At 35.9% G+C, this 13,382-nt stretch overlaps 1 protein-coding gene across 6 annotated transcripts in view; it reads left to right on the forward strand.

The window, feature by feature from the left end:
• Positions 1 to 415: 415 nt before the first annotated feature.
• LOC131063643 (uncharacterized) overlaps positions 416 to 13,382 on the forward strand; it is a 234,193-nt gene continuing 221,226 nt past the window's right edge. For 2 of the 6 annotated variants that reach the window (XM_057997543.2, XM_057997544.2), the window contains exons 1-3: positions 1,012 to 1,228; positions 1,429 to 1,506; positions 1,645 to 1,770. In XM_057997543.2, coding sequence (XP_057853526.2) covers positions 1,220 to 1,228; positions 1,429 to 1,506; positions 1,645 to 1,770 — 213 coding nt within the window. In that variant the 5' untranslated portion in view covers positions 1,012 to 1,219. The other 4 variants (XM_057997541.2, XM_057997540.2, XM_057997542.2 and 1 more) reach the window with 4 other exon arrangements.

A 13,382-nucleotide genomic window follows, 5' to 3' on the forward strand; every position in this document is an offset into this window, starting at 1 on the left:
AGTGACACACTGACAGGTTAATCAATAATCAATCTGTGCTGTCTTTTTAGAGCCAAAATAGATGCATCCCAAAATAGATGCATCCCACAAATACCCACCTGAAAAGTTGAGAAAGGAATACAAGACTGTTAATGGATCTTAATACAGGACTGTTAATGGATCTTTCCTATCCCTTCCCTTCATTTCCGCATCCAATGAGACTGCACAAGCACAAAAAACGTGTGAAACATTTCCCGCTCATTTGGACCGAGTGCTGCGGGAAAACCAGTTTCTTTATGGCCTTTCTTTAAAACAGTCACGGCCTGTCAAATCAGAACCTGACATTTCCCATATACTTCCACCGACATTATTCATCAAACTATAATTTTCATATCCCGCTCATTTGGACCGGGTGCTGCGGGAAAACCAGTTTCTTTATGGCCTTTCTTTAAAACAGTCACGGCCTGTCAAATCAGAACCTGACATTTCCCATATACTTCCACCGACATTATTCATCAAACTATAATTTTCGTACGTCTGAATTGACATTTTCATGACTCGCATTGCTTGTACTCTGAAAAAAAGTCTTGAATTGATGCTATATTTTTTCTTTACGGCAAACGTCTCAAGTATCTTATCACGTAAGTGTACGATTTATAATTCTGAATTAAAAAATTAGTCATTTTGGAGAGTAAAGATTTTAGTAGTTCAATTCAGGACAAGCTTTCATTGTCTTGATGTAAAATAGGTAGATTAAAAAATCGAAATAAGAATGAGAGGAAAGAGTTCCTATTTTTGTTTCATAGGAAAAGTTAAATCTGAAAAACACTTTCTTTTAGTGCGTGGAACTTTCTTTAATGTTTGGACTAAGTTTGCAGACAGAATGTTTCAGTGCAAGATTTGTTCAAAGACAATAAGGCTGAGAAAATAAAGAAGCTCATCAACAAGAGTCTTAACAATCATTTAACAAAATCGAAAATTAAAATAATAAAATCCGATGTCCTATAAGCTATTTTTGACTGGTAAAATTCTTCAGTCTATTCTATTCTACAGACAGAAATTATTTAGTTAAATCTTAACCAATAGAAATCAGGCAACATGTTATTCATAAATTTGTTTTTAAAAATTTAGTGACTGCGACCTTTAAATTTTGAGAAGTTTCGAGTTTATAAAAGAAACTTTGAGCTACGGAATTCTCGGCGGAGCAACATGCATTTAGTGACTCACTAAGCTCAGCAACATGCATTTGGTGACTCACTAAGCATAATACTTATAATATTACGAGCGAGGTTGATCTCGTCTTTGTAGTTTGCTTTCCACCTGGACATTTTGTCAATTAAAACAACGGAAAAAGATAGATGTTGTTACAGGAAAAAACTCTAACAAATTTGAAGCGTTGAAAGAAAAACGGTTGCGGAGTGCTTGATGATGGTGTGTTAAATTGTGTAGAGGAAAAAGATGGAAGCAACGGGGAGCTCTGAAGGCGGCGATCTAATCTCCGTCCTCAATTATAACAATGAAGATTTGGTACGCTTTAATTTTGACATCGCAAGCTAAACTTTGGTAAAATATAAATGATTGCATAGCTTTGCTTGTTTTCGGCAGTAGCAGTTTTCTTGAATTATAAGGGTTTGAAATTGAGATGTTACTTATGTTGATTTGCAGGAGATACACACAGACAGGACGGATCGACTCTCAGTCAAAATAGTTCAAATGAAAGATCTGAAGAAACAAGTGAAGTGTGTTTTTCTAAAATTAAAAGTAGGTGGTTTTTCGCGGAGGTCAAATCTGGTAAGAATTTTTCTTTTCTGGCTTTTGTTGAAATAGCTTAGGAGTAGCTTTGGTAAGCAACTGTTGTCAATTGTGAAGTCGAAAGTTGAACTTTTTATATGCCCGGGTCAGTCGCGTCGTTCGTGACTATCATGGGTATGTACCTTCTATAGATTGCAAACTAGGAAAACATGTGGTTAAATAGGGTAAGAAAGTTTATGGAAAAAATTGTATACATTGATTTTCATTAATGCTTCCCGTCTGATTTAGCGATCCATCACTGATATAATGATATCCAAAATGTTAATGAGAATTAACTGTACACAGATTTTAAAGAAGCTTTTTCACTCTTTCTCATAGACTGAAAATCTCATTTTCATTATGTGGTTAAATTTTCATTGCGTAACATCCTATCGACGACAACCTTGTTGTGTCATTAGCATTTCAATTTATACACACTGTGTATTTACAAGCCGGTGGAGTAGAGTCTGGGGACACTTATTCTAGATAAAACAGCCCATTTTATGGTTCAATACAAGGGTAAGTCATATGATTATACTTTCAATCTAAACTTGACCAGACAATTAAAGAGAAGGAATAGAGAATATAACTTATTTCTTTATCAAAGTAAGCTTTCGTATTATAAGAGTAGAATAGACAATTAAACACCTGAACCATATGTTTCTCACACACAAAGTATACAAATAATTCATTTGATTGTTTGCTGACTAATTATGATGCTACATGAATCTGTGGCTTAAAAAGTTTCAAAATGCTATTCAATATATAGAGTCTAGATAATGATCTAACATACAATCCCCTTAAAAAGTTTCATAATGCTATTCAATATATAGAGTCTAGACAATGATCCAACATACAATCCCCTTTATTCCTCTTTCAAGGTAGTTTAACCGAACTGTGTGATGAACAATACATCTGGTTTATTGATAGCCAAAACCACAAGTTTTTTGGCTGTATGAGAGTAGAAGAAATGTTCTTTAAATCTAAGTTTAAGCTGGCAAAGTGTTATGCAGATTAGGAGCTCAATACCGAGCTCATATGGATTGGCATAAAATTGGGGATTGTGTCTCCAAGAAGCTCGTTTGGCATGCATGGGCTTGCCATAAATCTTACTGGATTGAAGTTGTTAAAGAGTCGAGTTTTTGGCTGACTGATCTTCTAGCCATTTTGTGAGCTTTTGTAGCTTATTATAAAAATGCTATTTGCCACCCATGCTCACGCTTGTACAAGTAGGTGGGTCTGTTTATCTCCTTGCAAACTTACTGAAGCCCAACAAATGGTTTGTGATAGGGCTGCACTCTCTTGAGAAATTATATAACGCAATTAGGTAGATGGCTTGTAATAAAGCTCTAGAGATTGGTGGTTTACTTTGTGATTTTTAACAAGCCTTATGAGACATTGTCAGACTTGAATTCCATTTGGTCTTTATGAAAGTAATGAAGGTGATTTTCTTAGGGAACTGTAGTGCAAAATTGCACTACAATGAAAAACCAAGTCTGGTATACAATTTGCAACCCCAACTTTCAAGGGAGAATTCTGAAGAACTTTGTGAGGTTGACAATGTTTTGTTGACATATCGAACTCTTAGTGTGAGAGTTAGATTGTCCTGGTTCAGCCATGGTGGGGATAGAGTGGTTGAAAGTAATGTTGGATGAAGTTAAATTTCTTAGGAATACAAGTACTAAAAGGCTAAGATAGCCATTGCTTTGAAAGCTTAGAAATGGACAGTCATTACTTATTAGTACTCCAATTGAGAACATTAGATTGGCTCTACCTCTTCTATCGAACTTCTTGAAGTTTCTAACATCTTTAGTTCAATGCCCATGGGTCAGGGCAGCACCATCCACCATTTTATAAGTAGGTATAACAGGGGGCATAGCTCTTAAGGCCAGTAAGGAATTTAATGAATGGAGCTGGGTAATAGGGAAGACAATGAAGATGGCAATGATAGCAAGATTGTTTCACTTGGGGCAACGTTGGAGGTTGCTGAGACATCCTCTCTTTCTCGGGCTAGGAAAAAGAAGTTTTTCTTAGGATGTTGAATATTGCCCAGAAAGGAAATGGCCATTGGCAAGAACAAGCAATCAAGATGATAGAGGAGATAAAAAAAAATGCAGGTGGAGATAACAAGCATAAGAAAGTATGTTCCCCTGAAAGATGAGGTGGTGAAGAAATATGCTAAGTTCATTGGGAGGAATGATCAATCTTTATGGGGTGCCCAACATCAATTGACAAAGGCATTGGAAGTAAAATTTGTGGCTAATATTTTAGATACAATTCACTATTAATAAATCAAAGTTTAAAGAAAAGCCATAGGCAAAGGAGAAAAGCTCCTGTCTCTATGTGCTAGACACGGGATAATTCCTCTTGCAATATCACTCTTAGAAGATCATGAGTATTGAGATGCCAGCTGTGCAAGCTCATGTTTAGGGGAATCGTGTGCCAATAATTAAGAGATTTCTTGTTATTGGGGCCAATCTAAATCCAAGGAAAGGACCATGAACATATATTGGCAATATAATGGACCTTGTGGATTAAATAACATTGTGGGCATATGTTTGACTAGTTTGCTTAAGTAAAACAAAACAAGGAATAGAGGTTGAACATTTTGCAGGCTTGGTGTTAATAAGTTGCAAATTGGAGCTCGTTGGAAAGAAAGAAAGATAATGCTTGCTTTTTGCACCCAAATGGAAGGTAAGACAACCTAGTAGTTGTCGATCTCGAAGATCAATGGCTCTTTCTCCTTCCAGCAATGGCTCTTTCTCCTTCCAAACTTCTAGAGGACCTTCTTTCCTTTCAATCTTTTAAAAGAGAGGTTAGAGGTAGCAATAGTGCCGTTAGTTACAACAAAAGGTAGGGCCTATATATTTATTTTATTACTAAGCAAAAGTTGGGCATATAAGATAAGGGTGGAGTGATGGGAAATAAAATAAAATTGCCCATATATTGTATTTCCCCTCAAGATTTGGCATTAATCGAACAGAAAAAAAGGGGGCTCACAGGTAAATGTGGCAGCATATTAGAGGTTTGAGGGAAAAACAATGGAGAAGGTTTTATAAACTCTTGAGAGCTAATGACTTAGTCTTTTAGAGACTATCACAGGAGATAAAGAGGAAAGCTTGTGACTAAATGCATTGACAAAACTTCTTGTAATTCAAAGGACCTGTAGTTTTAAAGTAAAAGCTATAGGTGGAAATAAAATGCAAGCCCATGGCAAAATGTATTGACACAAACTATAAAAGTGAAATTGTATGTTAATATATTTTGACGAAGGCTTTAAAATTAAGCTTAATTGTTCAAGTTTTCAATTGACTAAGGTCTTTCTTTGCCAAATCAATAAAGGCATAGACATATATGTGAATGAACCTGCAAGTCATAAATATAAGTTGTATGCAGAAATTCATTAGGTTGGCATTATTTTAAAGATAAAGTTTTAAAACTTCAAAGGGCCATTGATCAATGGTCATCAAGCATTCAAATACACTCAATGTTTTTAAACTCCTATGAGTGGCGATACTTCACAGAGATTGCAAGCTAAAACACAACCTCTATGGTTGGAGTTACAACGGGGCAGCTGCATTTTATGATCCATATCTTAGATTCATTTTTAGCCAGGAGTTCTATAAGTCAGTTTGGCAGGCACGTATTTCCCTCATTTACTTTTGGCTCTTCTCTTCTATATATGTAATGGGCTCTTTGGAGCAGTCAGGTGGGATTTCTCTTTGACAAAGCCTTGCCTCTTTTTAATATAAATTGTGTAGTTTAGAGGCTCTCGACATAGAATTTTCATGTTATTTTAGACCTCTAGTAGTAATTATGACTTTACAATATTTGAAGCATTGAATCAATGATATCGTGGTTCAATATTCTAATTTTTCTCTTTTAAATGGGGAAGCTTTGTCCATCATGGTATTGGGTTCTTTGCCTCTTGTATTTGCTAATGATCAAGTCATTTTCGATAATCGAAGTTTGCTGCTCTTTGTGTTTGCTTATAATTTTGTCAAGGGATCTAAGTGATCTATTTTGGTGCATCACTTTTTTCTTTTTCTTTTTTCCTTACTTTGCTCTTTCTTACCCCTTTTCCTTGATATCAAATCACTAGAATAGATAAGTGTTGAGCTACAACTCATTTGGACCAGCTAGGATTCGAACCTAGGACCTTTCCACTAGCTGTTGGAGTGCTATCAATTGAGCTATTGGGCCCTCTAGGCCAGCCCATTGTTGGTCCTGGTGTGGCTTACTTCCAACACCCCTTAAGCCACACTATAGGTTCCTGGGGCTCCTAGCTTGGCTCTGATACCACTTGTTGATTCATCCTTCTTTTTGTCATGAACATCCTCCTTATTTTGTCTTGGAGGCTCAACAAAAGTACTTCCACAAAACCATGCTATGTGCTTAAAATTGCTGCACTTGTAGCATGTAATGTTATAATCCATTAGAGGGGCAAATGATTATAGTTCCTTTTGGAGAGACTAGTATTATTGTTTGTACAGATTCTGCAATCTACTACTTTTTGACCAAAATGATTGCATGGAAAACAATAGCCATAAAAGGAATGATGGAACTTGGTTATATGTGGTTGTCTTTGATGAAAGGACTTTCTGAAGTTCTCCTTGATTGCCTTTGGCAGTGGGTTGTTCTTTTGTGGGACTTTATTCTCCTTCTTGTTGCCTTCTTTTTCGGTGGAACTCTTGAGAGCCTCAGCATAGCTTTTCAGCTTTTCTTCATTAACCTTTTGTGGCAGATCCATAGCATTAGAACTTGTACCCTCCTTTGTCTTCTTTTGGTTTTCATCAAAACCAAGACCAATTTTAATAAACAGTGAGCATTGTGGATTGATGATATCATCCAATATTTCGGTACTTTTATCAAAATTCAAGCGTTGACTTAACTGTTCAATAGATTTCTCGAACTCGTTTCTTAAAGAAACGATTTCAAGCTTCAGTTTTTCACAATCAGACTCCTTTGCCTTAAGTTGATCTCTTATAAGTTTATAACCTCCTCAATCCATTTTGCCTCTTGTACTTCACTTTCAGATCTACAATCATTTTATCTGATTTTTCAAGACTCTATTTTAGTTTTTCTTGGGACCCATTTCCTTCTTGAATTTGTAGTTTTGTTTTGAAATTCATTTTTTAAGTTTCTTGTTCCCTTTGTAAGCATAATGTAGTTCTTCCTCGAGATCTACTTCCTCTTCATCTTCATTGTGCACCTCTTTTAATTTTTTTTTCTTTCTTTTTGTCTCTATCATCCTTCCAATGCCATGAAGAGTATTTCTTCTCTATCATTGCTTGAACTTTCTTTGTTGTTTCCCTCCAATGAGCTATCGTCTTTTCTCAAATAAAGAATCATTTTGTATTTGCAAAAATCCTTTTTCTTCTTTTCATGTTGACCTTGCTTGTAGCTCTTCTTTTGATAATTTTTTCTTACTTTCAAACAAGTGGTTAGAGCCAAGCTAGAAGCCTCAAGCACCTACAGTGTGGCTTAGGAGGGGGTGTTGGAAGTAAGCTACACTCGGACTGATGATGTGTTGGCCAAGAGGGGCCGGTAGCTCAGTTGGTAGAGCACTCCAACAACAAATGGAAGGTCCTAGATTCGAGTCCTAGCTGGTTCACGTGAGTTGTAGTTCAATAGAACCAAATTTTCTATCTCAGAGGTCATCTTGCACTTCAAGGCTCCACACTTGTAGGACTTTCCATGCTGATACTCTCCATGAGACTTTGGTTTTGAACACGTATGAGTGTCAGTAATTTGTAGCATAGATGAAAAAATCGGTTAAAAATCGTTCAAATCGCGATTAATCCCGAGTCATTTGCCCTGCCGATTTAATTGGCTAAAAAATCGCAGACGATTTTTTTTTAAAATCGCGATTGTCGCAGGTTAAAAATTGCAATAAAATCGCGAGTTAAATGTAAGAAATTGCGTCTGTTGACTTCAGACTTCTTTTCGAGTTGTCAACTTGTAAAAAAGTTGTAAAATCGCGTGTAAAAAAGTTGAGCGACTCATGCTGGGCGTCGACCTGCACAAAGCCTGCTTGACCTGTGTTGGGCATCGCCTCTCGTACCACAACCGCCAGGAAGGCTGCCGAAAAAAAATGATTTTTACAATTGTTTGCTTAGTGTTTAATGTATTTAGGTTTTTTTTAAAATTAGCTTATTTCTTTCTTTTATAAAATTTCAAATATGTATTTTAAATTTTAATAATGGGCATTTATAAAAATTAAATCGTATACTATTACTTTATTTTATTGTTTTATTTTTAATATTAGTATTTGATAAATTAAAATTTAATATTTTAAAATTCTTAATTTACTTTTAAAATTACAAATCTATAAAACTTAAGAGATTTAAATTAATTTAAGTAAAAAGAGTATATTGTGTTTTATAAATTTAGTGTATATGTGTGTGTTTTAGAATATTTTAAGTAATTATATATTTTCAAATATTCGATAGTTTTGCCGATTTTTTCTCGATTTTTTGCCGATTCCCGATTTTCTAAAAACTTTCGGTCAAAAGATTTATTGCCGATTAAGATATTTACATCTTTGATTTGTAGCATGCACGGGACAATTTCTAGGGTTTATCTTGTTTTAATTTGAATTTTGTTGTTATTCGGCTACATTGTTTTGTTCTATATGTTATAATTCTAGTGGAGCATTTGTAATAATTCTCTCTAGTTTTTTTAACAATTTTTTTTTTTTTTGTGATTTTTTTTTCCAATATTGGGATTTGGAATAACAAATGCAAAATCAATAACAAACTGAAATAGATATAGATACTCAAAAAAATGGATAACAAATATATTTCTTTTTTGTTTACAGCAACTTCAAGAAATTCTTGAGTATTAATTGATATTAAAATCAGATATAAAAGTTCTCTTACAAGATTTTAATATTGCCCAAGCTTGAGTTTGGCCTGTGACCACTCAAGAGAAATAAGTAACAATAGTTTATAACTCCTAAAATATGGTGCATTTTCCTTTCACTTAGGTACAATAGCAAAGATGGATTTGAATAATCTTGAACAAATTTAGAATCTCTTTCACATAGTACACCGAACCCAACTAATAGTAAACAACATTCAATATAATATCCAAATGGTGCAAACAACTTTTCTTCAATGATATGACAACCTTTATGCAAAGTATTGCATTTCGTATAAGTTATGCCCTTTCAAAAAATTGTAGGTGGCCAATGAAAAACTTTATAAAATATTAACTTGCTCTTGAAATTATATGGTGCCCTCTCAATTTTTCATTAACATTCAAATATTTAATAACACTTGCTGCACTGCCTTAAGAATTGGTATGACTGCAATGTGAAAGATACGGGCAGCCAAAGTATGACCCCAAAATAATACAAAAATCTATCTCTGAAATTGCAAAAAATATAATATTCTAGAAATTGCCTTGAAGTAACTTATATGAAAATGAAATCATCAAACTCACTGTAGATCTCAACCACAGGTCCACAACTAAAACTGGAATCCTGCAAACTTTTTGCACATATGTGACTCTTGAAAGGAACCACCTCAACTAATAATCAGTAGGGGTTTTGTCCCCAGATTTCTGCACCAAATAATTTTCATCCTCAGGCATGGAGATGAACAAAATGCTCAAGCTTCGTAAAAAAGGGTTTGATAACAATGACAATGGATTTTTTTTTCCCTTCCAAACTCTTCTTTTATATAGACTCCTTTTAATTAATTTATCTTTTCTTGCCTAAAATCATCTTTGAAGGTGTTTGGAAACGCCTTTAATAAAATTATGATTTGGTCCACAACAGTAAAACAAAAATGATATTTAAGTTGTCCTCTTATAAAATTATCGTTAAATTATTTACCTAACTTCAACCTTTAGCCTACAAGAAATAAGAAATAGAGTCTAGACTACGAGTCTCCCAAATAAATAAATTATTAAAGGGGACATGACAAAATCATGGAAATACTTGCTTTGAGTACACATCATCCACTTGGTTACTCCAATAGTTGCCTCATCAAGGGTGGACATCAGTAGGTATTATCTTCCATATCTTCTTGAATCTAAGGTTGAAAGTAGGCAAGAGCTCAATAGAAGTTCTTTATGTGTTGAGATGTTGGATTAATGAGAAGCTATCCACTTTTCCTTGAACCAATCATGCAACAAAGCTCCAAGCTGATTTCAATCCACAATGGAAGAAGGTGCCAAGCCTCTAAACCAATCCAATGCTCTTCATTTGAGAGATGAAGTCAGTAATCTAAGGGCTGTATCCATTGTTGCAACATTGTGTTTTGTGCATAGATTTGCAACATCTTAGATGTGATCAATTGAAACATAGAAGCCATCCCCATAAAAATCAGGCAATGCTATTAAAACTGAATTTGGACCTTCTATGACAGTCCAACAAAGCTCCATGCCACAAAAGGTTGATTTCTATAATGTTAGTCGGGTTTGTATCGCCGACTCCCACCATATTATTTCCTCAGGTGCAAGTCAGGGATATAAACTCGACTAGCACCAAAGACTTGTTGCTTTGTGCCTAAACACACAAATGCATATCGGGGTTATAACTCCAATATGCATCCCCTTTGAATGTATAATTTTCCTTTAAGTGCAGATCGGACTTATAAGTCCGATATGCACTTCTTAGTTTTTCTCACTAGTTTTAGGTGCTAATCGGACTTATAAGTCCGATTTGCAATGAATGCACACACTTGTTTATTAAGAATATAGACTCAATTTGCGCTCAATCAGAGGCTTTTGTTCTACCAAATGGGATTTTTAAAATCCTTGTAAGGAGACTAATTGGCTCAAATCTGGTGATGATCTTTTTCAATGTTGTAGTGCAATTATTTTCAAATGACGGAGCTGTTGACGTGGGTAAAGTCGCATCGTTGCAAGTCTATCTAGCCAATGCATAATAGAATGATCTCTCGGAGTATCCTATCCTCTCTTGTATAAGGAAGCCCTAATGTTGTTTTAGTTGATCAATGGGGACGACCTCAAGGTTCCAAATGTCAGTTCTTGACTGCGGGATAAGTTGATGTGTTTTGCTGGGAGCACAAGGGGAGTTACGTTTTGCAATAAGCTGGTCTGCTGCGAAATAAAAAGCAAAGAGAAGGGTTTAGGAAACTTAAGATTAGCCAGGCTGGTATGCGGGTAGACGGATTCAACACAACCAATCCCTGCTTGGCCAGAATGGCTCACAACCTTGCAGGAACAGTGCAATCTTCAAGGGGACTTGGAAGATTTTCAGACTGTAGATGCATGGCTAAGCACCCAATTCTGGTGCAGCTCAGACGAACACCTTCAATTGAACCAAACACAATTAAAGGCTCAAGCTAACCATACATAAGAACATACAATCGGTATATCCTCAATGGTATGAGCCTGAATCCATCAAATACTTGTACACCCAAAAGAAAGATCTATCTAAAATGCTAAAAGAAACCATGCAAATAGAAGAAAACAAAGACAATAAGCACCATATTTCAATGTTCATATATTGCTTCAGTTGCCATTACAACAATTTCTGCAGCATCTCTATGCTACTACTAAAATTTAACTTTCTACAATCTAGCCTATTCTAACTGCCTAAAAAAATTCTAACAATAATATAACCCTTTACAAAGAGAGGCATCTTGCCTTTTATAGAATTTACAATTCGAACCGGTGGCCACGATTGACTACATCCAAGGGTTGCAATCTGCCTTTCAGAAGCTAGCATTTTTAACCCATGCCCACTCAATTTTTAGTTATCTACCCAACCACTATCTCATCTGCCTACCACTATTTGGCTTCAATTTGGGTCTATCCTGTAGTTGAACATAACTGACCTGTGTCCCCTTGTTTTAAAATATCTTCAACGGGGCCCACAGGCAACCCTTTACAATAAACAATTTCAGTTTTTAAAACTGAATTTTTGGAATTAAATCCAGCTGTGCATTTTTTCTGAGAATGCATAATTTGGTAGCATTCTGAATTTTCTTCGGTCTTTGGTCTTGGTGGTGGATTTCAACTTGTGGTTCAAGTAGTGGTGCACATCCCAATGCTTGGTTTTGATCTCGCGCTCCGCAACGTGTTCTTGCATTTTCGCTTCCAGCTTTGATCGCGATCCTTCTTCGATTTGCATTTCAGGCTTTCTTCTAGTTCTTCGCGATGACGTCCTGCAAACAATCAATTTCACTTTAATAAATCAATTTGAAAAATTAATTTGACAAATATCAAATTTATTTAACATCTGGCTTCGTCTCAATGGAGTTCGGGCTTGAGAAGCTCTTTGTGAGATGTATCTTTTAAATGTCTTTTCTTCACTTTTGGCTGACTACTCCATTTTGAGAGATTTTCGCCAAAACCACCCTTCGCAAGAAATTCGGACGAGATGATTAAAATGCGAGTTTTGACCCCCTAAGCCTTGCAAATTCGGGTCTTTTGGCCATTTCGGCTAAATGAGACTTTGGCCTCTTGCAAAAAAAAGATCTTTTGCCAAACTCTAAATTTTTGGGCCTCTTAATTAAGATGAGCGATTTTTACCTTTTGGCATCTAATTTCAAACTTTATCTTTTTTGGTTTTAAAAAACATCGGCCACTTTGGTCAAAATGCACGACTTTTCTACTCGCCTTTCACCCAGATGTTAAATTCGGGTCTTCTACGCAATTCAACAGTCTCAGATGATTTGCGCGATCTCTTTATAGCATTGGATTCTTAAGTTTTAAAACGATATGAAAGCGATTTCGAGCATTTGACCGACCTTGCGCGATTTCTAGATTTTCGGCCTTTTAGGCTCTTTCGCGAGATTTGGAAGGAACTCGGGAAACTAGACAAAAATGTGTGATTTTTTGATCATTTTCGGGCGAAATGGCCTCTGTGTTTTTCGACCCTAGAGGTTATTTTGCGATTTTAAAGTAGTTTTCGGCCTAAATGGCCATTTTGTGCGACTTTCTCTTCATTCCATTTTCGGGTAAATAGAGGATTTTGCACAATTTTTGTTTGTCCTCTACAAAACTCTCGACTTTGTTCATTTAGCTTTATACGCCTAACTTTGATAAACTTTGGGTATTTTCCTCATACTGCGCGATTTTGGTTACGCCCAATGAAATTGCACTTTGTTTTCCTCAATTTTTGGCTTGCACAAAAGAAATGCGTGATTCAAATTCGCGGACTTGGGCTCTCACTCCATTTTTGGCCTAGAAAGAGTGTTTGTGTGATTTTAACTTGGTTTGGTCAAACAACACTTCGGCCATTCAACTCAATTTGAGCAAACCTTAACTCGACAGTTTGCTACAGAATGCACGATCTTACCTCTATTAGCCATTTTTGGGCTATGGGCTCCTTTTGCGTGAATTTGTGAGAACTTCAATTCACATTTTGCCTTCCTTTTCCGTGACTTCAGGTATAATGTTGAGAAAGTGTGATTTTCTACTTGTCTCATTTCCGGCAAGTTGAGCCTTTCTGAGAGCTTTTAAGTGCTTTTCGGGCAAACTGGTCAGAATGTGCGAATTTCCTCCTATTACGAACTTGTGATTAGGGTTTGCTTTTATGCCCAAACTTGGGTTTTTTGGTGGCTTTGAAAGCTTGAACCTCTAAACGACCCTCTCTGTCTCTTATGGGCAGACCACACAAAAACAGGGGTCCC

The sequence above is a fragment of the Cryptomeria japonica genome, chromosome 4 (assembly GCF_030272615.1).
Source record: "Cryptomeria japonica chromosome 4, Sugi_1.0, whole genome shotgun sequence".
NCBI classification, from domain to species: Eukaryota; Viridiplantae; Streptophyta; class Pinopsida; order Cupressales; family Cupressaceae; genus Cryptomeria; species Cryptomeria japonica.